The 23,387-nt window shown below is 50.9% G+C and overlaps 3 protein-coding genes across 5 annotated transcripts in view; 1 reads left to right on the forward strand and 2 right to left on the reverse strand.

Moving 5' to 3' along the window:
* The window catches only part of LOC100727418 (myosin-6), a 23,447-nt gene extending 14,412 nt beyond the window's left edge, over window positions 1-9,035 (forward strand). For both annotated transcript variants that reach the window (XM_003474486.3, XM_063236886.1), the window contains exons 26-39: window positions 725-1,114; window positions 1,461-1,587; window positions 1,675-1,793; window positions 2,200-2,396; window positions 2,911-3,094; window positions 3,257-3,422; window positions 3,523-3,647; window positions 4,726-5,034; window positions 5,341-5,544; window positions 6,472-6,597; window positions 6,811-7,086; window positions 8,205-8,300; window positions 8,414-8,548; window positions 8,959-9,035. In XM_003474486.3, coding sequence (XP_003474534.1) covers window positions 725-1,114; window positions 1,461-1,587; window positions 1,675-1,793; window positions 2,200-2,396; window positions 2,911-3,094; window positions 3,257-3,422; window positions 3,523-3,647; window positions 4,726-5,034; window positions 5,341-5,544; window positions 6,472-6,597; window positions 6,811-7,086; window positions 8,205-8,300; window positions 8,414-8,548; window positions 8,959-8,982 — 2,478 coding nt within the window. In that variant the 3' untranslated portion in view covers window positions 8,983-9,035. The remainder of the gene's footprint in view (window positions 1-724; window positions 1,115-1,460; window positions 1,588-1,674; window positions 1,794-2,199; window positions 2,397-2,910; window positions 3,095-3,256; window positions 3,423-3,522; window positions 3,648-4,725; window positions 5,035-5,340; window positions 5,545-6,471; window positions 6,598-6,810; window positions 7,087-8,204; window positions 8,301-8,413; window positions 8,549-8,958) is intronic.
* On the reverse strand, window positions 103-14,301 carry Cmtm5 (CKLF like MARVEL transmembrane domain containing 5). Of its 2 annotated transcripts, XM_013157270.3 has the most exons (6): window positions 14,193-14,301; window positions 13,697-13,865; window positions 12,592-12,744; window positions 12,008-12,100; window positions 11,650-11,734; window positions 103-11,557 (listed from the first exon to the last, which is right to left on the reverse strand). In XM_013157270.3, the coding sequence occupies exons 2-6, from the start codon at window positions 13,820-13,822 to the stop codon at window positions 11,544-11,546; spliced, it is 471 nt and encodes a 156-aa protein (XP_013012724.1). In that variant the 5' UTR covers window positions 13,823-13,865; window positions 14,193-14,301; the 3' UTR covers window positions 103-11,543. The 2 variants fall into 2 exon arrangements, with proteins under 2 accessions (XP_013012724.1, XP_003474348.1); XM_003474300.5 differs by lacking the exon at window positions 14,193-14,301 and having other exon boundaries at window positions 13,697-14,186.
* A 272-nt stretch (window positions 14,302-14,573) lies between these two features.
* Il25 (interleukin 25) lies at window positions 14,574-17,695 on the reverse strand. Its single transcript, XM_023566939.2, has 3 exons — window positions 17,687-17,695; window positions 17,271-17,515; window positions 14,574-15,356 (listed from the first exon to the last, which is right to left on the reverse strand). Exons 1-3 carry the CDS (start codon window positions 17,693-17,695, stop codon window positions 15,101-15,103), a joined length of 510 nt encoding a protein of 169 aa, XP_023422707.1. The 3' UTR covers window positions 14,574-15,100.
* Between the last annotated feature and the right edge of the window lie 5,692 nt (window positions 17,696-23,387).

Genomic DNA, 23,387 nt, shown 5'->3' on the forward strand with positions numbered 1-23,387 from the left:
CAAAACAGTAGGTGTTTGTTCCTTTGTTCCTGGATAGGCAAACAACAGGTCAAAACAGGTCAAAATTTAGTTAAAACCAAGACTAAGGCCAGAACAACAAGATAGGGGCATAACAAAGGAGAGGTCACCTTTATTGGCCTGGAAGGAAGCAGTCAAGCTAGAATTCAGCCCTGGGAATAAATAAGTAAATTCTGAAGAAAGAAAACTATGATCAACTTTATGATTAACAAAGAAATTACTAAGCATATTATTGCAAATATTTGTAAAAATTTAAGCACCTACTGTCTTGTCTTATGGTGAGCAGAGCAGAGTCAGGTAAATCTGTGGACCCTGACAGTTATGATACCAGAAGATCTCAGGACGCCCTTCAGAACATAGACTCTCAGGATTCAGGGCTGCAAATGCTCAGGCTGAGTCTCAACAGTTTGCTGTTAACCAAATTCCTGTTGATGGCCAGTGCAGGGTAGCTAGCAGTTACAGGGTATCTAGCAGCATCCTTTGGCCTTGACTTACTAGATGCCAGTAGCACTCTCACATCCAAGTTATGCCAATTTAAAAGTTCCCCAGACATAGTCAACCGGGGAATCCCGGGACACAACACTGACCCTATTTGAGAACCGCTGCTTGATAGGGACTTGAGTACTTGAGAGTATTTTAGAGTCCAGAGTCAGGGGCTTCCATGGAGGGATCCAGCGCGAGTCTGAGCCCCTGTGTCCCTGCCTAGGCCCGCATCGAGGAGCTGGAGGAGGAGCTGGAGGCTGAGCGCACTGCCCGCGCCAAGGTCGAGAAGCTGCGCTCAGACCTGTCCCGAGAGCTGGAGGAGATCAGCGAGAGGCTGGAGGAGGCCGGCGGGGCCACTTCCGTGCAGATCGAGATGAACAAGAAGCGCGAGGCCGAGTTCCAGAAGATGCGGCGCGACCTGGAGGAGGCCACGCTGCAGCACGAGGCCACGGCGGCGGCGCTGCGCAAGAAGCACGCGGACAGCGTGGCCGAGCTGAGCGAGCAGATCGACAACTTGCAGCGGGTCAAGCAGAAGCTGGAGAAGGAGAAGAGCGAGTTCAAGCTGGAGCTGGATGATGTCACCTCCAACATGGAGCAGATCATCAAGGCCAAGGTGGGCCCTGTCGGCCTCGCCTCACCTCTGTTCCTCACAGCCATGCCTTCCTTTGTTTCTCTCTCTGCCACCTGTCTTGTGGTTCTCACTCCCTTCCTCCTTTCTGTCTTCTCTTCCTGCCCCTCTCTGATGTTTACCCACACCTGTCTTCCCACCTTCCTCCTCCTCTACAAGAACCTTCTTCAGACTGAGAGCCCCCCACCCCACACACACTCACACACAATGCCTGGGTCACCGCCCTCCTGCACCCTTGACCCTCATTTCCTTCCTCTCTCTGGGGGAACTGGTCACTGTGTACGCCAGGCCTTCCCACGTTTACCTTCCCTGTGTCCACTGCTGTCCAAAGGCAAACCTGGAGAAAATGTCTCGGACGCTGGAGGACCAGGCCAACGAGTACCGTGTGAAGCTAGATGAGGCCCAGCGCTCCCTCAGTGACTTCACCACTCAGCGAGCCAAACTGCAGACCGAAAACGGTGAGTGCCCTGGCGAGCCCTGCCCCGGCCTGAGTAGGACATTGGCTGCCCCCTTGCGTGTGTCACAAACCCTTTATTCTGCTCTAGGAGAGTTGATCCGGCAACTAGAGGAAAAAGAGGCACTGATTTCACAGCTGACCCGAGGCAAGCTGTCCTACAATCAGCAGCTGGAGGACCTCAAGAGGCAGCTGGAGGAGGAAGGCAAGGTAAAGCTCAGTGGGGGCCAGTGGACAGGTTTGATGGAAGCCCAGAAAGTGAGTCTCAACTCCAGAAACAGACCTGTAACTGAAAGGCCTCCAGTCAGGATTCTGTCTTCCAGCTAAGCAACAGCCAGAATCACTTAATGTTTCTTATTTGTAAAGGAGTGGGGTGGGTACACCAAGGATCCAAAGACTGAGGTTTCACCTCAGCTCACAAGCTGAGGCTGGGGCTCCCTTGAAGTAAACAAATAGAAGAATCTAGAGAATGTTGCAGGAAGAAAACCAACCACAGTGATGCACACCTGCGGTCCCAGACATGCAGAGACTGAAGAGGGAGGATCGCTTGAGCAGGCGAGTTTGAGAACAAGAGACAGGAATTCCCTCCTAACTCCTGGTACTTCCCTTTTTCCAGGCCAAGAACGCCCTGGCCCACGCACTGCAGTCAGCTCGGCATGACTGTGACCTGCTGCGGGAGCAGTATGAGGAGGAGATGGAGGCCAAGGCTGAGCTGCAGCGTGTGCTGTCCAAGGCCAACTCAGAGGTGGCCCAGTGGAGGACCAAGTATGAGACGGACGCCATCCAGCGCACCGAGGAGTTGGAGGAGGCCAAGTGAGCTCCGGAGGTCCCCATCCTGATTCTCAGAGAGGAAGGAGCAAGAGGATGAGGGATGGGGACAGTCAGAGTGGCTATAGGAAACAGGACTACAGTGGGAGAGATAGAAGAATAGAGAACAGAAGTTCTGGAGAGAAACCCTGGATCCTACAGTCTATAAACTCTGGCTGGCCCTGACCCACTTCCTGTGACGGGCGAGCTTTTGGCCCGGGTTATACCTAATGCTCACGTATAAGACGAGCAAAAAGCTTGTTGGTCAGAGGAGCACTCATCGATCAGCCTAGGGTGGGAATGGGAGGTGCTGCCAACCAGATGGATGCACTGTGTATCTGGAGGCAGTTGTTTTGGTGACCTCTATTCTAGGCACCAGCGGCCTTGGCTCCTTGGAAACTGAGGTTTCATTATCCTAGCAGCTATAGAAAGGGGCTGAGTCTTCAGTGGCAGTACAGGGGAGGAAGGGTCCCAGGGCCCCACTGTTCCCAAGTAGAGTCATACACATTCCCTTGGGCAGGAAGAAGCTGGCCCAGCGACTACAGGATGCCGAGGAGGCCGTGGAGGCCGTCAACGCCAAGTGCTCATCACTGGAGAAGACCAAGCACCGGCTGCAGAACGAGATCGAGGACCTGATGGTAGACGTGGAGCGTTCCAATGCCGCTGCCGCAGCCCTGGACAAGAAGCAGAGGAACTTCGATAAGGTAGGCAGTGGGCCAGGATGGCAGCCAGCATTGGGCAGAGGGCACTAGGGAGACAGTCAGTGTGAAACCAGAGCTGTCCTCCTGGCAGCCAGGGGAGAAGGACTGAGCCCAGGTGAGGGGTCTGGGACCCCTAGGCTGCACACTGAGCTGTGTCCCCTGCAGATTCTGGCTGAGTGGAAGCAGAAGTATGAGGAGTCGCAGTCAGAGCTGGAGTCATCCCAGAAAGAGGCGCGCTCCTTGAGCACGGAGCTATTCAAGCTCAAGAACGCGTATGAGGAGTCGCTGGAGCACCTGGAGACCTTCAAGCGGGAGAACAAGAACCTTCAGGGTGAGCTGGCCCACGGGCTCAGAGGGGCCGAGGGGCAGTGCCCCCGTGAGGAGCCGGGAGTAATTCAGATGTTTGAGCTTTCCTGCTCTCTGACCCACAGAGGAGATCTCAGACCTGACTGAGCAGCTGGGAGAAGGAGGAAAGAACGTCCATGAGCTGGAGAAGATCCGCAAGCAGCTGGAGGTGGAGAAGCTGGAGCTGCAGTCAGCCTTGGAGGAGGCAGAGGTGAGGGCCGGGATCTCTCTCCTGCTCCCCACTCGGCTCTGCTGTTTCCACCTCACCTACCCATGGGACCAACCCTGACCTGCGGAATACGAGGTTGTCAAACTACTTCCCGCTCTTTTATGATGCCCAAAGTCAGAGTCTGCACAAGGAAAATGCCACAGTCTGATTTTAGGCCACAAGGTTTTGTTTTTTGCTAGGTTTCTTGAAGCCATCATAACAACTGCTCAGACAGTGAGGAAGGACATGGGTTTTGGAATCAGCACTCTGCTGTGTGTTATTTGACAAAGCCCTTAACCTCTCTGTGGATCAGTGTCTTTAAATGTTATTAATGTACATGTCTTACAAGATTGTATGTGCAACTAAGTGAAGTTATACACTCAAACACTTAATATATATTAGCTGTTGTTACTGTGCATTTTAAGAAACTAGGAATAGTCCCAAGGCTAGGCATGGTAGTGCACACCTGCAATCCCAGCACTCTGGGAAGCTAAGGCAGGAGGACTGTAAGTTTTGGCCCATTGTCGGCAACTTACTGAAATGCTGTCTCAAATTAAAAAATAAACTGTGAAGGCCCTGGATTCAATTCCAAGTCTGAAAAATAAAAGGTGAGGGACCAGGGAAATAAAGAACAAAGAGAGCTTTGGATTTGTGGATTTAGAAATCTCTCCCTTTTCTCTGATTCTTTTAGGTGGGTTAGGAATTTCTACCACATTCCTACCAAGTATCTATCTGGAGGGGCTGGGGATTTAGCTCAGCGGCATAAGCACCTGCCTTGCAAGCAGGCAGTCGTGAGTTCGATCCCCGGTACCGATAAAAAAGGAAAAAGGCAAAAAAAAAAAAAAAAAGTATCTATCTGGTAATGAAGTCAAACTCTTTCACAGAGGCAGCCTCAGGAGTCAGAAAGCTCAGACAGTGTAGCACTCCCTCCCCCCATGGCACCCCGGGGTGCAGGGCCAGCCTCCCATCTCTTCCTAGCTCTTCTCCAGACCTCAGCCTTGGCTGATGCCTGCAGCCTCTTGGCCTCTGTCTCCCTCAAAGCCCTGGCCCTGACTCTTCCTCCACTCCACCCCACCCCCAGGCCTCCCTGGAGCACGAGGAGGGCAAGATCCTCCGCGCCCAGCTGGAGTTCAACCAGATTAAGGCAGAGATCGAGCGGAAGCTGGCAGAGAAGGACGAGGAGATGGAGCAGGCCAAACGCAACCACCTGCGGGTGGTGGACTCGCTGCAGACCTCGCTGGATGCAGAGACGCGCAGCCGCAATGAGGCGCTGCGGGTGAAGAAGAAGATGGAGGGCGACCTCAATGAGATGGAGATCCAGCTCAGCCAAGCCAACAGGACAGCATCGGAAGCCCAGAAGCACCTGAAGATTGCCCAAGCACATCTCAAAGTAATCAGCAGATGGAGGAAGAAGCTGAGGCTCTCAGAAAGGGAGGGAGGTGACTCAGAGTTTACAGGTGCCCCAGGGAAATGGTAAAGACCAGAAGAGTCTTGGGCTAACAAATGTGAGAAGCTGCATAAGTCCTGAATTTGAAAGAATTTGAAACCTTGACATTGTGCCCTGACTAGAGACATGAGGGATGTGCCCCTTCTTCCTCTGGGTGACAGGAGGTTGATGGATGTAGGACATGTCAGACCCCACTGGGGATCCTAGGAGTACAAGGTTCTGGCCTCTCTCATCATGTATTCTCCACAGGACACCCAGATCCAGCTGGATGACGCAGTCCGGGCCAATGATGACCTGAAGGAGAACATCGCCATCGTAGAGCGGCGCAACACTCTGCTGCAGGCTGAGCTGGAGGAGCTGCGTGCTGTGGTGGAGCAGACAGAGAGGTCTCGAAAGCTGGCTGAGCAGGAGCTGATCGAGACCAGTGAGCGGGTGCAGCTGCTGCACTCCCAGGTGAGGGGGCCAGGAGCTACCATGTGAGAACCTGCTGAGCGTCAGAGCCAGGACAGCTATGGAAACCAGATGTTCTGAATGAGTGTGTCCACCCAGGATCACAAATTGTTCCTTCTCTTGGGCCAGCCCTCATCTGTTAGTACTGGCTACTAGAACTGCGATCGTGGGGAGCTGTCGTGTGTGACTGGTGATAGCTACTAAAGTCACAGATCTGGGAATAGAAGAAAGTCGTTATTCAGTAGCTTTGATCTAGAACACAGTCTTCTGACTTGTTCTATAAAGACAGGAGTTTATGAGATAAAAGAAACAGAACCGTATCCACTTGCAGCTGAACTCTGGGGGAATACCGTTTCTGCCCTCCTCCGTTTCCAGTTATGATCTGCAGTGAATGTTGGTGCCCATCGACTGCAGTCCTCTGTGGAGCTGGTTCCCTCATTTAGATGTGTCTAAACAACTCTACCCACTGACTCATACCCTGTTAGCTTACCACTGTCTATAGCTATAATCATTTCCAGAATATTGTCCTGGTTAAAAAAATTATTTCTATCTTTTTAGAATATTTTCATGTAAACATTTTTACTAAAATGCTCAAAGATAGAACTGTAAACCTTTTACCATTTGAGGTTTTTCTCCAGAGCTGTAAGATTTTACATATAATGTCTAGAACAGATCCATCTTCACAGGAAAAGGGAGAGCTGGTACAAAAGAGAATAGGCAAAAAGCTTTGGCTTTTTTAAATGGCCACTTTTAATCCTCTCTAGAAAAAGATGCTGAAGGGGCTGGGGATTTAGCTCAGTGGCATAAGCACCTGCCTTGTGAGCAGGCAGTCATGAGTTCAATCCCTGGTACGGGTTTAAAAAAAGAAAAGAAAAAGATACTGAATCAAGTAAAAGTATATATTTGATAGATTTCTCTATTCGTATCTAGAACACCAGTCTCATCAACCAGAAGAAGAAGATGGAATCAGACCTAACCCAGCTCCAGAATGAAGTGGAAGAGGCAGTGCAGGAGTGCAGGAACGCTGAGGAGAAGGCCAAGAAGGCCATCACGGATGTGAGGCCCACCTTCCTGCCTTCCCTTCCCCAAAAACTCAAATGTAGCCCTGCTCGGAGCCAGGCCACTGTGATCTTATGATAACCTGACCCTGTAGTTCTGTGGGTTTGAGAGCCTGGGGAGAAAACACCAGAGATTGGAGAGCAGAGGTCCTTGAGAGAGAAGCAGCCCAGGGCCCAGACTCAAGACCTTTATAATGTTTCCTGTGAACAGGCCGCCATGATGGCGGAGGAGCTGAAGAAGGAGCAGGACACGAGCGCCCACCTGGAGCGCATGAAGAAGAACATGGAGCAGACCATCAAGGACCTGCAGCACCGGCTGGATGAGGCCGAGCAGATCGCCCTCAAGGGTGGCAAGAAGCAGCTGCAGAAGCTGGAGGCCCGTGTGCGGGAGCTGGAGAACGAGCTGGAGGCTGAGCAGAAGCGCAACGCGGAATCAGTCAAGGGCATGAGGAAGAGTGAGCGTCGCATAAAGGAGCTCACCTACCAGGTGCGGGGGCGATGGGGAATAGATGTACCCAACCTCTCCAGCTGTACCTCCCAACACATGAAGGGATACCCTGCTGAGCCACCTTCCAGAAATGCCAGGCAGCCCTCCTGTCTTTGAGATGCTGTACAAAGATTAATTCCCTTTCACGTTCTCTGGGGTCCCTTCAGCTTAAGTCCATAGATTTTTGTAGCACAGAAGAATCTAATTCTACTTCCTGAAATCTCATTTCCCAGCATTTCCTCAAATTGGTAATACTCACCAAAGTACTACTGTGAAGGCTTTAAAGTAGTCCAAAGAATGTTTCCACCTTCTACCAACCCGACAGGAAGGGAGGACATGTGGTTTAGGAACCAGATCAGCTGGTGGGAAAAGTCATGGTGATCTCCCAAGGAAGTTCTGAGACAAGTAAGACAAGGCCTACAAAAGATCTCAGGATAGTCCGTGACCTCCATCTCCCAAGTCAAAGGCCTGCCTTGCCCTTCACAGTGTCATGGGAAGGAAAAACTGAGGAGATAAAAGTGTCATCCACTTGACAGGTGGACACCAGAGGCACAGGACAGAGATGACAAATACAGAACCAAAACTTGGCATGAACACAAGTAGAGCACAGAGCAATATGAAGATTCTGGTGATCAAGTGACATGAAAGCCAGGGATCCTGGTTCTTGGACTCAGGCCCAGTACAGTGAGTTAGAGTACTGGGCTATGACAGATTGGAATAATCTGAGCAATGATAATCCCTTCTTTTTGTCTTCCTCGCTATGACTCTTCTGGTACCTCATATTGTACCAGGAGGGAGCTCTATCCACAACTCTTGAGGCCAGAACAGACCTGAAAAGTAGGGAATCTTTAGTTCTGAGATCCTCTCTCCACTTCCAGCTTTAGGATCTCACTGCTTAGTGAATTCCCGACAAAGAAGCCTGCCTTGCCCCATTTCACCTACAAGTGACATCAGAGATGGAATCTTGCTCACCACTCCTTGGCCTGAGCCATTGGAAGGAGGGCAACTGAGGCCTGAGGAGACGTGGCATGGAGGGGGAGGGGAAGGCAGTTTCTCTGGCTCCTCCCCCAAAACCACCTTGTCTCATGCACTCCCCTCCCCCCCCCGCCCCGCCCCAGACGGAGGAGGATAAGAAGAACCTGCTGCGGCTGCAGGACCTGGTAGACAAGCTGCAGCTGAAGGTCAAGGCCTACAAGCGCCAGGCTGAGGAGGCGGTGAGTGACCCTGCCGAGGTCAAAGCCTGTAGGAAGGGCCCAAGGGAGCCAGCGCTCCGGGCTTGAGGCTAAGGGGCAGACCCCCTCTCACCTCCTCCTCCCTCTGCCCGCAGGAGGAGCAGGCCAACACCAACCTGTCCAAGTTCCGCAAGGTGCAGCATGAGCTGGATGAGGCGGAGGAGCGGGCAGACATCGCTGAGTCCCAAGTCAACAAGCTGAGGGCCAAGAGCCGTGACATTGGTGCCAAGGTGGGTGCCTCCCTTGGGCTCCAGTAGTCACCGCACGTCAACATACCCTCTGACACGTGTCCCTCAGAGTAGCTACCGTTCACACTATACTTGGACAGCCCTGAAGTCCCACAGCACTCAATCTGGGACTCCACCCACCCTCCTGCTCACAAGAGCCCCCCTCAGACTGGAACCTCTGCATAAAGGCCATCCCTGTCCCCTAAGCTAACACCTTGACAAAGGTGCCAAGCCAGGGGCAGGAAACGGGAAAGGGGGTGAGGAGTGAGTGGTCAGGGCCAGAACACCCCTAACATGGGACCCCGAGATCTCCGAAGCTAATGTCTTCCTTTCTAAGGCCTCTCCTAAACTTAGGACTTGAAAGCCCTAGGGATTCTTCTTGCCAACTCTCATACTTCTTATTCCTCTCCCAGCAAAAAATGCATGACGAGGAGTGACAGTGTCTGCGGAACCTTGCTGTGCCTAACCCACAATAAACCTGAGTGCCTGACCCTGCCTGTGTCCTTTGTCCTTTCCATTGGTCTTCATCCTAGAGCCCGTAGAGCTCTAGGATGGGTTGATGATCTAGAGGAGGGTAGCTCCAGTCTCTATATCAACTGTGGGAACCAAAGTACCCCACATTGCAGCAGAGGAAGCCAAGCCTAGACGAGGTGCCCTGCCTGACAGCACAAGCCTCAGATCTGTTCCATCAGCCACACAGGGCAAGGGGAAGAGATGTTTCCAAAGTGGAGGAAACAGAGGCAGAAACAGGATGAGCTAGTTACAGACACTGGGAATCAGAACTTTGGTGCCAAAACTGAAACTACCCTTTACTTCCCATACCTCTGGGGCCACAGGGGTTAAAATTGTCCTAGAACACAATCCTTTCCTAAAAGATCTTTCCACGGATGCCTGGAGAGGTTCAGAGCTGGTGGGGATGAAGGTGCAGAGAAAAGATGTGGGGAGGGGCTGGGGATTTAGCTCAGTGGCATAAGCACCTGCCTTGCAAGCACACAGTTGTGAGTTCGATCCCTGGTACCGATTAAAAATTTAAAAAAAAGAAAGAAAGAAAAGATGGGGGGAAAGTCCCATCTAGTCAGCCCCTTGGAAGTAACCCTCAGGGAGCTCCCCTCTGTCATCCCAGAGTCTGACCCCAGCTCTACAGGAAAGCACCCTGCACAGGTCAGCTGGTGCTCAACCAAAATCCATATACAGTGTGGCCTAAACTTGGTGTCTCTGGGCACCTCTGAGGACCAGCCACGTAGCTGCTTGGGACTGAGCTGGTCCTGATCATCTACTACAAGCAAAGCTCTTTTTGGCAAAGCTCTTCAGACCACTTGCTCTCCCTTTGCCTGGACCCTCTCTCCCCAGATCCCCTCGATGAACCTACCTCTTCTGTCCCTCCTCTGAGTAGTGCCCATACTGTCCTGCTCTCCAAGTAAGAATGAACCATGCATCAAACCTGGGAACTATGAGCAGAGTTGAGAGAAACATGAAATCCAGTTGATTCTGGCCCTGGAGAGCCTGCCAGGAGAAACTGCCTGATCTGATGAGAAGCCTGGACACAAGAATATGAGAACAGGAAATGGGAGGCAGAAGTCCAAGAGACGAGCTGTCACCACCAAAGGAGCAGAGCTCCACCACAGACTTCAAGATCCAGGTTCCAGGCAAGGTTTGGGGGCAAGATCCTGCAACTGGAAGGAACACCCCAAAGGAAGGATGATGATGCTTGAGGGAAGCAACAAGCCTTGGAGAGGGAACAGCAGCTCAGTTTGGATAGAGCCACTGAGCTGGGCCATGCTGAACTCCTCAGGGTTGGCAAGAAGTCCTGACTGTTCTGGACTGTCACAGACCAGGCAGGGCTGGCAAAAGCTGCTTCAAATTCCCTCAGAACAAAGCTTCCCCCCAACTTTTATCATGTGGAGCCTTTTACTGGCTGGTCTCTCTCTCAACCCATGATGGCTCAGGGGCAGGTCTGCCAGTCACCTCTGAATCCCTAGGGCTAGCACAGGGTCTGCAGGTAACAAGCTGCTCAGCACACAGAGATGCTCAGGAAATGTGTGCTGAGCAGCTTCAGCCTGGGAAACTGGGCAGCTGGAAGAAGGAGCTGTAGATAAGGCTGGGCCATTATATTCTGAGCAACAATGGGACTTAGCACGGTATCCAGGCCAGCTGTTGAGCTAACAGGGGATTGGGATTATACTCCTAGCTGTGTCACAAATAAGGAAGACACTTGCCCTAACTGAGCCCCAGTTGTCTCTTATGTAGAATGAAGGCACTGAACCAACTGATTTCTAAGGGCCTTTACAGCAACAACTTTTGGGGGAATTTCTCCCTCGTGCAACTGCCCTCTCCGCTGCCACATCCCAGGCAAGTCCTCCCTACACCACCAGGAGGAGCTCTGCACCTGCCCCAGACAAGCACCTCAGTTTGTGCCCACTAACAGGTGTGCTCAGGTGAGGGGCAGGGGTGCACACTTCTGGACATCAGAAAGCTGTGCCTTTTCAGGCCCAGGGGGCATGGTGCAGTGCATATCACGCAGTGGGGCTGTATACAGTATTTTGAGAATTTCTACCTCCTCAGAGGCCTCAGGCTGTGCTGTAGAAGTTCAGCCTTACAGGGTGTCTTCAGCTCTCTGGCCAGCCATCACTGCCTCACTGCTCAGACCTGGTCCCAGAGGGGTCCGTGACCTACTCCAGGCAGAATTTGCATCAGTGCTTACATTCCTGCTCTCCAGTGTCTGAAGGGAGAAGAAGACCCAAAGGCAGGATTTGAATCTTTTAATATGGGAATGACTTGGAGCCCCTCCTCCCACCTCCCTCCCCTCTCTTTCCACCTCCCTCCTCCCCTTTTCTCTGGTCAGAACTGCATCAGAGGCCAGACCCCAAAGCAGCAGGCTCCACAGATACATCCTCAGGGACTTCTCAGGCATGGCATGGGGGACCGTGTCCAGGCAGTCCGTGAATACAAAGGGCTGAGTTTAGGTTCTGCAGTCCCCTGTGTCTGACTGGTTTCAGAGTCACTGCTGGTCCCCTGTGAAGATGGAGTCAGGCAGGGAAGCCACGTCACGCTGGATAACTGGGGTAGGGTTGAGACATTGTCTCTTCCAGTATGCAGTCACTCACCCTGGGTGGCCCTGGGTGCCATTTCAGTCTGGTATATCTTGAAGGCATCATAGGCAAAGACAAAAACCAGGATGATGCCAAACACCTGTGGGAGGAAGAGCAGGGATGGCACTTCAAAGCATTTGGGGCCACTGGGTTAAGGGAGAGGGGTGGTAGGTGGTATGGGATGAGGTGTAAGCTGGACCCCAGGAACTGGATTTTCTTTGTTTGCTGGTTTTTGCAATACTGGGGATCAAGTCCAGGCCTTGCATGTGCCAGTCAAGCACTCAACACTGAGCTACATCCCCAGCATGTGGCTTCGGCTTAGGATGCAAGAAGGATGCCCCACTGACCAGTGGCCCCCAGGGGCTGGACTCACAAAAGCAGCAATGGCAGCTCCCTCCCGGGAGGTCACAGCAGCAAAAGAGACCACCAGGAAGATGATGATGGCACTGATACAGCGGAGGAAGTCCTGGGGAGCAGGGAGGTGGTGTCAGAAGGCAGGGGCATTCACCTTGAGGTTTCTCAGGCTAATTTGGTGACCTGATCCTTGGAGATTCTGAATTCCTACATGAGGATGCCTCTACATATATATAAAGCACTTTCAAGAGAGTCCTCAACAGGCTGCCCAGGGAATGGCAGCAGATGGATCCAAAGCACCAGGGGCTAGCCCAGGGCTGGGGAACTGGCCCTAGCGGGCAATCAGAGCACAACAGCTGGCAAGGCCAGGTTGGGCAGAGCTAAGGGGAGTGAGTGGGAGAGCAGAACTAAGGATGTATGTGCATTCCCCTCATGCACAGGGCCCCTGCAGCTGAGGAACCAGTGTGGGCTAAAGCATGGTTCTGAGTGCAGGGCATGTCCCACTGAGGCATAGATATGGAAGGGAGCTGAGAGAATAAAGGAAAACACTCAGGGAGGGAAAGGAAGGGACTGGGACAGGGTCAGGGAGGCAGAATTCCTCACCAGGCAGGGCCAGTTTAGCCGATCGAAGCGCTGGTAGTACTGGGTGGCATAGAGGAAGAGGAAGGCAAGTGTGATGAAGAACTCCAGTAGTGCCGCGGCCATGTAGGCAGAAATGGAGGCCGTGAAGCAGATGAAGATGATGAAGGTCAGGGCCTGCAGAACCAGGTATGGGGAGCTGGCCAGGAAGGGGATATCCCCACAGGCCAGGCCTTGGCTCCACTCCTCAAGACATCCCCCACCCCAGTTGGCACCCAATCCCTGTCTCTGGTGGATCTTTGGACCCACCACTACCCTTTATCCCCCCAGCCCTGCCAGCCCAGCGATTCCCACGACCCCAGTGGTTTGGCCTCTGGGCAGCTCCAGGCACTAACCTATGAGGGTCCACCAGCACAGTACCCCCAGGAGCAGAGTCAGCATATGGTGCCTGCAAGCCCCTGAAGTTGTTTCCATAGCAGCCCTGTTCCTCAGGACCCCCTCTGCCCCATGATGTTGTCCCCACTCTCAGACACCTAGAACTCCACTGACAAGAACTAGCGTTCTGGGGCCAGGGATATAGCTCAGTGTCTCAAGCACTTGCCTGGTAAGTGCAAGATCATGAGTTAGATTCCTGGTACCAAAAAAAAGAACTAGAGCCCTGACTCTGTGCCAAGAGAAGAGGCTCAGAAAGCAGGATGACTGATAAGCAGAGGCCTTAGATTTATGCTATGATCTTGCTAAATAACCAGGATAGAACGTTTCCTGAGAACAGACACTCATAGGCAGCAGCCAACAGATAAAGTGCAGTTACAGGAAGTCTGTCCTTTTGGATAGTTGGACTTCTTGGCCAAGAAGTGGCTACTGTGTGACGGAGGAGGGACTTCTGTCCCATCCCCATGTATCACACTCCCTCCATGTCCCAGAATGCTGGCCTCTAACTTCAGTCTGTCCTGCTACAGCTGAAACCTACTGCTGACGCCTCCAGATGGAGAAGTGAAGCGACAGGTGGAAGTGTCCAGAAAGCTCAGGAGGGGCTGCTGAGCAGTGAACCTGGGGGACCAGCACAGGGCTGGAAAGGGAGCGAGGCAGGGGACGGACAGAGGCACCAGGGCAGGGAGGCAGCTGTTACCAGCTCTGTTTCCAGCAGGATGCCTTTGAGGGAAGAGAGGAAGGTCTTGTCCACAGCGAAGCCTTGGAGCCCTGCAGCTGTCCCCTCCTCAGGGGGCCGGTCCCGGCGATCCCAAGCACTGAACATTTCCGTGGGGCCCACAGGCCGCAGCCCCCACTGTGGCTACCAGCTTGGAAAGAGCAACAGAATGTTCTCAGGATAGGAAAGCAGACAGGAGCGAGAAGGCACTTCCAGAAACCTGCCTGCCTTCATTCAGCTGCCCTGGGTGCCTTCACTATGGCCTGCCCTGGCCCCTTGAACAGTGGAGGCGGGAGGCATGGTTAACCCTTCCCTTACTTGAGTCCAACCCAGCCTCGGAAAAGGGGCAAAGGGAAAAAAAGAGGGAGATCAGAAAAAAATAAAAACAGGATCGGGGAGGTGAGCCAAGAGACAGGGACAGGAATGGGAGCCCCTCTAAAACCCAGGCCTGAAGACGTTCACATTCCCCTCTTCTAACCTCTACCCTCTTCCTTGGCTGGTCCTTTCTCCTTTTTCCTTTTAGGGAGGGTGGGAGCTGGAGCCCCGCCCAGGCAGCAACCCCCAAGACCAAGTAGCAGCAGCCAGGACCAGAGGACAAAGACAGATTGTCGGACAGACAAGGGGGTGCTGTGTGCCTCCTGCACTGCCTCAATGGGCCTCTGTCTCCCCAGCATGCTGGTGTTCAGAGCTGGATCAGAGAGCCAGAGAGGGAGGAGGGTGCAAAGGAAACTCAGGAAGTAGGGACAACTTGCAGGAAGCGGTAGGTGAGTGCTAGTGGAGGGAAGGAGACTGGACCGGGCTGCGGACCACAGGTGTTCAGGCATTCAGACATCCCAGGCATCAAAGACAAATTAGACCATTTTAAAACACAGATATTTATTGGGATAAATCTCTCTATGTTCAATAACAGCTTTTTCCTCAGAATTGATTCGTGTCAAAGGCCTAGTAACTACACCAGGATGCAGGCAAGTAGGATTCACTGAGTGTTTGATGATGAATGAATGAATGAAATGAGGGGCAAAATGGAAAAATATCAAGAAAGTGCCTGTGCTGGGCAGGGCAGCTGCAGACGGGAGGAGAGAGGGGGACAGATGTGTGGCCTCCAGAAATGGGCAGAGCTTTGCAGACCTTTTCTGGGAGAAAACGCCAGGACACCAGATTTCAGTAGCAGAAGGTGCAGCTGCTGCCTTCCGAAAGTGCTTTCAAAAAGTGCAGACAGGTAGTTTCTTCCTCAGACCACTGTCCTATCTCAGGGTCTTGCTGCTCCAGGCAGTGCCTTGGAGGGACTGAGAATCCAGGTACTCTGGCTCACAGTGGCAAGGTCACTGTCCATTCATTTCCAGTTGTGCCAACCAAGGAGCAGCCTCAGGCAGGTGGCAGGCGTGACTAGCCCATCACACGGGGCCGCACACACACGCAGGCCAAGGACACAGGGTACAGCCTGCGCTCCAGGCAGTAGCTACGTTGGGCACCATGCTGGCCGTGGCATGGCCGCCGGTAGAAGACCGTCTGGTTGTGGTAGAGCAGCTCCGAGTTGCCCAGGGGGTCCTTGTGGGAGCCTGTCTGCAGGCTGACGCAGTGTGGGCACAGGCAGCGGGCGTGGTACAGGTCCTGGGGAAGCCGGTTCAAGTCCCTGTCCAACCTGTAGGGGTGGCACTCATAAGGCCCTGGAGGCCAAAAGCTGGGAAGGCAGGCAAGGTAGAAAACTAGGGGAAGGAAATGATGCAGTAGGGGGCCTGGCTTCATATTTCACTTCTGGTACCCTCTTACTTTGAGCAAATCACCTCTTTCCTCTCTGGGATTGCTTTTCCCCAGTAGTGAGGTCAGGGGACAAAAGAATAGATTTCTACCTCAGCTGGGGGCCCTGAGGAAGGCAGAGGAAGTTGAACATGCTCCTACCTCGGTCTCTGACAGATCAGCTCTGCTTCCACCTGATATGCATGCTGGGCTCCAACACAGACTTTCTTAGTATCATTATTTTTGGGTTGTTAAATTTTACTGTTATTGCAAAAGTAAAAACTACTCTGAAAACCAAGTATAAAAGAGTATAAACTAAAGATTAATTGTGTGTCCCCACCAGTCCCACTGTCCAGAAGGAGCCATTGCCTGGACATCCTTCCAGATGCTGTGCAAGCATGTGTCACAGTATACTTCAGGGTGCGCAGAAGGCTTCGTTACCTATTCAGAAAGGACACACACACACACACAAGACTGAAAACCTACTAAAAAGTAGATACTCCAAAAGTCTAGACTTTAGTAGCCTAGTGGGGAATTTCCTAGGTTGTGGGACTATTTCCCATATAATCCCAGACAAACTGGGGTTCAGCTGTTGCAGCATTTCCCAAAAAAGGGGTCCCTAATAAATACCCTACACAAAAAAAGTTCTGATGTCAAATGAGTCTGGAAGACACTGAGACATGGTCTCAGACCACTGAGACCATGTAGAAGTTACTATGAGTTTCCAAGGAATAGGGTCTGAATTCATCTCTCCCAAACTGACTTGACATCACTTTTTTTGCAGGAATGAGTGTTGCACAAACACACTTTGAGAAAAGCAGACTGAGTGGTTACCAGGGCTTCACAGCCTCAACACAAGAATCTGAAGCCCTACTCAGCCAGCCGTTAGCACCCACCCTCCCCTGACGTTCCCACACCATCAGATGTGGCCCAACACAATCTTCTGAGAGAACTCCAGAGCATTAAGGCCAATTTCTCCACCTTAGATCTGATCTCAGTTAAATCTGACCTCTTGATACTCTCCAGAACCTCTCCATCCATCACCAAAGCCGAGGGTAATCAGAACCAGACTTTCAGAAGAAGGGGACAGAAACCCCTAGTGAGGACACAAGACAGGAAAATTACATTTGGGACCCCAGAGGCCCTGATATTTAATATTTTGTTTCTTTGCTATTTCAGTGCTTGGCGATATTTTTCATATCATTGCATTAAGAGTTATAATATTTGTGTGGCACAGAAATCTGAGAAGAATAGGATAAGCATGATTAGGATCTAAGATAACCAGCTCTAGATTCCAGCCACTCAGGTGCCCCCAAGAGCAGAGTTTCCCTATCATGGTATTCTCCTGAACAATCATAGCCTAGGGCAGTAGCATCTGGTACTGAGATGCCTTATGCCTACATCACACCATTTCCCCCCGATATTTTAGTTAGAAAATCATGCAGCATTGTAGGGAAAGAAGGAGGAGGAGAGAAGAAAAGCATAGAACCAATATAACTACATATTTCTTATGCATTATTTCACTTGATGTGGACTTTAGCATATAAATTATAATCCCACTTTACAGATGAAAATAAAACAAAACCCTGAACTTTGAAAACTTAACTTGGGAGTTATTGGCCAAGTCACCCAACAGGAGTCAGCCTGAGGCTCAAATCATGCTGTGTAACTCCCAAACCTTGCCAGCTTCTCTGAACTTAAAAGAGGAAGATAGATTGTAACTGAGTGGGATACCCCGCTGGTCTCCTCACACACAGCCTGACATCACCACACACAGGGAGGCATGGGCAAGCATTCGGGAAGAAGACAGCAGACTCACTCATATCTCCAGGGGGAGATGGCCCTGCTGTTGAGGGGTCCGTCTTCACTCGACCTGCAGGATTCTGGGTGGTGGGTAAGGCTAGGAGGCTCTGGAGGAGACAGGGACACAGTAGTCCACTTCAGCCACTCCTCGGGAGGATCCTGCTCTTTGATGGGGCAGCAGCTGGGCCTGTGTCTGCAGTCCTGGATCCGCAAACTGACAGTGTGGATGCCCACAATCATTGCCATGAATGCAGCCACCTGCTGGAAAGGTCCGGAAAAAAACAGCTCTCACCCATCTGGGTCCCACTCCCATCCAAACCTCCTCCTAGCTGCTCCATGAGGTCCCAAACCTGGTATCATGGTCTCCCCCATCCTCCACCATATCGTTGCTTTCCTCTCAGCAAGTCCTCTGCCAGCCAGCAGTGTCCTCACCTGGTACATGCTGGAGTTGGCTCACTCAGCTCCAGTGGTGCCCTGACTGACAGACAAGCCTTCTGGAAGGAGGCTGAATGGAGCAATTTGGAAGTCCTGGTTTTATTTTCAGCAAACCTGTTTTGTTTATTCAAATTTATTTCCACTATCCCTTAGAGGGAGTGACCTCAGATTTAAAAAAAAAAAGCCTGAAAGCATTTCCAAAAGCTGTTTAAAATGCTGCCCTCATGGAAGTTGTAATGACCATCATTATCAAGCCAGTGGTTGATTGGGCAAACTTTGCTCTTTGAACCATTCTGGGCATGAAGTCAAAGCAATAATGTTGTGTTGCTTTCCATCTTTATGAACTGGCACTGTGGGATTTCCCTGATTGGTTTGATACCCCAAATCAGGGAGTCCCCTGACTCCCTCCCCTTCTATAGGCTTCCCTTCCATGCTTCCTGCTACTGCACCCAGCATGCGATCTCCACTCTTCTTCTTCCCAGATGTCCCTGACCACTCACATTAGTGACCACTTGCCTTCTCTCCCTCTCCTTTGACCCCCATGCCCTTTGCTCTTCTCTGATGTCCCCAACTCCTTGACTTCTATTACCTTCTCCCTTACTTCTCCCCTCATCCTCTCCAGACAGTACCCCACTTTCATGGCCTCGTCCTTGGGGTGTTCCTACACAGGCCTCACCTACAGGCAGCCAGAAAGGCCCTGCCTGACTCCTTACACTTGTTGGCTGGCAGGACAAGGCCTGGCGGGAGAAGCTGTGAGTGATTGTCCCCATTGCACAAATGAAAAGGTGGGGCAAGGAAGAGGAAGAACCTTTAACCACCTTACCTAAGACCCTGATGGAGGGCTCATCTCACTCACAAGGCCTTGGGGCAAGGTTCATGGCAGGAACAGCTGCACCTCTTGGAGTCCACTCAGCCTTGGAATTCTCAGCAACATAGGAGCAGGGTAGGGGCTGGGGATTTAGCTCAGCGGCATAAGCACCTGCCTTGGAAGCAGGCAGTCGTGAGTTCGATTCCCGGTACCAATAAAAAGGAAAAAGACAAAAAACAAAAACATAGGAGCAGGGTCTTGGGTAAGGGAATTCATATACTCCAGAAAGGCTGACCACAGGGAACAGCCTGCTGAGGGGGACTATGCAGGGAGGAGGTCAGTGCTTACTTCCCTCCAGGCCTTTCCCTCATCCTAGCCCATGGATTGACAGCAGACCTGGAGCCTGACCTTAGCCCAGCACCCTCAGACACAGACACTGTCTGTAGAATGATACCTCCTGATTTGCATGTGCTTTCCCTCAGAAAATACTCCTCTAGTAACCAAAGACTCAGGAAATAAACAACAGAAACAGACATAACACACTGTAGAGTCAGGGAGAATCCTACAAATGCTTTGGACAAAACACCACAGAGGAGGAGAACAAAAGGGATAGGGGTCCAAGGAAATGAAGAGGAAAGGAAGTATTCAGTGTCACAGGGCATCCGGTAGAATTGGGAGAAGCTGCTCCAGTCAGTCTTGGGGCTGGAACCACAGAGGGGGCCTTGGGAGAAACCAGTGGCAGCTAGGAGGGTGAACCATTTGGCAAGAGCAAGGAAGCCAGGAATATCATTGCACTACTCCTGTGCTCACCCTTGCTCGGGCTACTCTCCCTCGTATCTACTGCTGTCCTCATTTCTCCAAATCTGAGCTCCTGACATGGAGCTACCCTAACCCTCATCTGTGGCAAGGGAGAAAGAAGCCCCTATAGAGGATGCTGGTTGGTAAGAGACAGGCTTGGGCAGAGCAGATCTCATCTGTACCTGCCCAAGGCACAGGATACTCTTGCCCACCTAGGCAGTCAGCTATGCTGGCAAGATTCAGTGCTCCAGCCTCTGGTCTGGTATATGGCCTCAGGGTTGGTCCAGGTGTTCCTGAGGAGCCCCACCGCCAGAACAGGATCTGGTGGGCAGTGCCATTTCAGAAGAGCTAGAGTCCTATGAGTCTCAAAGATTCAGAAGCCCAGGACTGAGGGAGAAGAACTGGATCCTGATCCTGATCCTGACCCAATCTTCTGACCTCAGCTCCCCATTCTCAGCAGAGCTGGAGGTGATCCCAGCCGCTTGTTTCACTTGCTGACTCTGCAGAAAGTACACAGCCCTGATTACTGAGCCCATTGCTCTTTAGGAGCAGCCTTTGGGTATTTTCTTGCCTTGGTCGCTCCAAGTAGAGGTAAACCCCAGAAAGGGGAAGGGGGCCTCTCCAAGCACATAGTTGCCCCTACAGTTGGCTTTTCCCACCTTATAATGATTAGGCTTGAACCAAGAATTTACGCTCTGAGCCACTTGCCCTCACCCCACCCGGTTTGCTCAGTCTCTGTCCTTATCTCAGTAGCAAGTTAGTAACATGTCAGGGGAACTCCCTGACATGAGAAACATTTTCCAGAGGGTTTCCTCTTGGGGTGACGAGTTTTGGAAACCCTGAGTCACTTCAGCTTCCGGGGAATCCTTGGGAGTGTGAGGATAGGTAGGTGGCAACAGGGAGTATGACGGAGATGGATTTGAAGGAAAGTTCGCCCAGCACATAACATCAAAGGTAGCCTCCCAACGTATCCCCGCTTGCCTGTGCCACATCTGGCAATCAGAGTGCTTGCTGAGATTCCGATCCTCTGCCCCCAGGAAAACTGGTAAGCAAAGTGCAGTGCAGGAAACAGCAGGGAATGTGTGATGAAATACACCTGCAACATTTGGCTTAGAAAAGCTGGGCCTTGCAAGGAGTAAAAATATGGCTGTCCTGTCCCTTTCAGAAGTTTTCATCTATTGCCTTGAAGTTTTGGCCCAGTTATTGTCCTTGGCCCTCTCTCTGTCCCCTCCTTCCTTGTTTGGAGGAATATATGTATTGTAGGAGCCTGGGGCGAGTGGGAGTTTACCTCAAGGGCCTCAAGGGTGCCAATAGCTTAGCTGCTCTGGACCTCAGTTCTTGAAATAGTGCAGAGTCCACAGAGCTTCCAAGTGTCTACTGAATTTCATGTGCTCTAACCTCATGTCACGCTGGGGCACTGGTTATTAAAATATTCAAACACTGCCTCACCTGCTGGTAAGTAGATGCTACTCTCAGCCTTGAGGTACGCTTTGCCACACCACCCTATGACTGAACAATTAAGGCATGAATGGCATAGAGGGAGGCCTCAGACCAGTGATGAAAAAATTTCTAGAGACCAAGTACCCAACCTGCAATGCAAAACCTATTTATTTATTGCAAAGAGCCAACACTGCAATTAAACTTGAGTGCTGATGTTTTTCATTTAGAAAAACAACTGTTATTTACTGCTGGCTGTTGAGGCAACATGGCTCATGTGCTGAGAGAGGCTCCTATATGGCATAAGTTCACTGCCACTGCTCTAGACTATTACTCCCATTCTGATTGGCAGATGATAAAGATACTGGTTGCTAATTATTTTTAACCTCTCCTTTAGCTACAAAAATACTTAGGCTAAGGAGCCCACCATCAAGTAGAAGCCACCTTGGCCTGAGGGACCCATGGAGAATCAGCAGGACGAAGAACATGACAACCCACTGCCCAAGGAGGATTCTGGGCTTACCAGTTGTGTCCTATGGTCATGATTGTTTGTGTTCGTTCATACATCTACCTACCAAATATTTATTGAACACCTACTATATGCCTACAATTCTAAATGCTAGGAATGCAGAGAAGAACAATCCAGTTAAGGTCCTTTCCTCATACAGTTTTTATTTTAGGAAGAGACAGATGAGAAACAAGGAAACAAGATCATTTCTGATGATAATAAGTGCCATTAAGAAAAAAGGATGGCCTTGTGAGATAGGGAGTCACTATGGGAGTGGGCAAGCAACTGTAATACAGAAAGCCAGGATGGCCTTTCTGGAGATACAGTATTGATGTGATGATCAAAACGGTCTGGAGGAACGATGGACTCGGTATGGGTGGCAAGACGTAGAGAATCCTAGAGGTGTGAAAGTTTGGCATATTTGAGAAACAGAAAGAACAGTGATGATGGAAAATAACAGCTGAAGGGGAAGTAGGAAGAGATGAGAGAGGGAGGAAGCAGACTACCGAGGGTCTCACAGGCTATGGTGGAGCATTTGGATTTCATTCCAAGGTCTGTGGGAAAGTATTGACTGGATGCAAGCACAATCTACTGGATTTGAGTTTCTTGAAGACAAGGCACCATGTCCTTGACATTCCAGCACTCCCACAGGGCTGATGGCCAAATAACAACAATAATAATAGTTGCTTTTATTCAACATTTATCCATGCTGGACCAGACACTGTTCTCATAATTGTCAATGCTCACAACCAGCCAATGCTCCAGGTTCCATTTCATCCCCACAGTTACTGTCCTTGAGCTCCAAAGGATAAGATTTCCAAACATCACATGGCAGCCAAGGTCACTAGTTAGCACTGGGACCAGAATCAGAATCCAAGTGGTCTAGGTATTCTAGGCCCAAAGGGAGGAAGTCTGGAAGAATTACCGAGCATATGAGAAGTTCTGAGGACCAAAAAGAACATCTGGGTAATGTGAAGAAAAGACCAGCTGGCTGGGCACTGCTGGGGAAGGAAAAGAGTGAGCCAGAAGACCAGGACCTAGGTGGGAGTCCTTCCTACCCCTTGAATATGGCCAGGACAAACCTTGTGGGACCTGCTAAGTGAGGCTGCTGCCCTCCCAGGGTCTTGGCCACCTATCCTGTCTGGTTTTTCTCAAGCGACACCCAGAGCCTAGAACTCTTCCTGAACGTATTTGAATCACCTTAATTATCTGTTTGTAAAAGAGAAGGTAGAAATGAGGATAAAAGTATATGAGAAAGCTTTCCCCTACTCTCAACAAAGACACCTGTCTAGCTTTCATGAAAATTAAAGGGAACCGAATTAAAGTGGAAAAAACATGGAAGAAGCATGGTATACTGATTCAGAGCTAAAGCATTCCCCCAAAGTCTCATGTGTTCAGAGATGAGGCTTTTAGGAAGGTGATTGGGTCATGAGGACTCTGCCTTCATCAGTGGAGTAATCCAATGATCTCATAATTTGATGGCATTATTTGGAAGTGATGAAAACTTGAAGGGAGTGGATCATGGGAGTGTGAGTTGGGAGACTGTATCTTCTTCCTGGTCCTTTCCTTCCTGGCTCTTTATCTCAGCTTCCTTGCTGCCATGAGGGAGCAACTTTTCTCCACCATATCCTTCTGCCATATTTTTTCTTGGAGCTATCAAAAATGCACTGAAACATTTGAAACCGTGACCCAAAATAAGACTTTCCTCCTTTACTTTACATTCCTGCTTTACTTTTGTCATAGTGATAGAATGGTGATTAGCGCAAGTGGGTTAGACATTTTTCATACATTTACACTTCATCAAAGTCACTGTTACAGATGAGAAATTGAGATCCAGAGGTGTTCTATAACTTTACCAAGGTCACACAGCTAATAAACCAGGACTCAGACCAGAGACTGGCTCTATTCCTTGCCTGAGAATTCCAGAAGCAGTCTTCTTATTCTGCTGGCTTGGACTCCACTGTTCCCCCCCTACATTCCCCATGTACCTAGCCCCATTTCCCATCTCCTGAGCCACCATTTTGCCTGGTCTGAGCAGCTTCTTTCTTGCCTTGCCTTTTCTGGTCTCAGCACTCATCTTTGGAGACCGGACAGTTTGCTCACCTCCACCTTGGCCCCCTATTTGCCTTGGCAGCAGCCATACCCTG

The sequence above is a fragment of the Cavia porcellus genome, unplaced genomic scaffold (assembly GCF_034190915.1).
Source record: "Cavia porcellus strain 051 isolate PalLab524CR breed Dunkin Hartley unplaced genomic scaffold, mCavPor4.1 scaffold_26, whole genome shotgun sequence".
Lineage (NCBI taxonomy): Eukaryota > Metazoa > Chordata > Mammalia > Rodentia > Caviidae > Cavia > Cavia porcellus.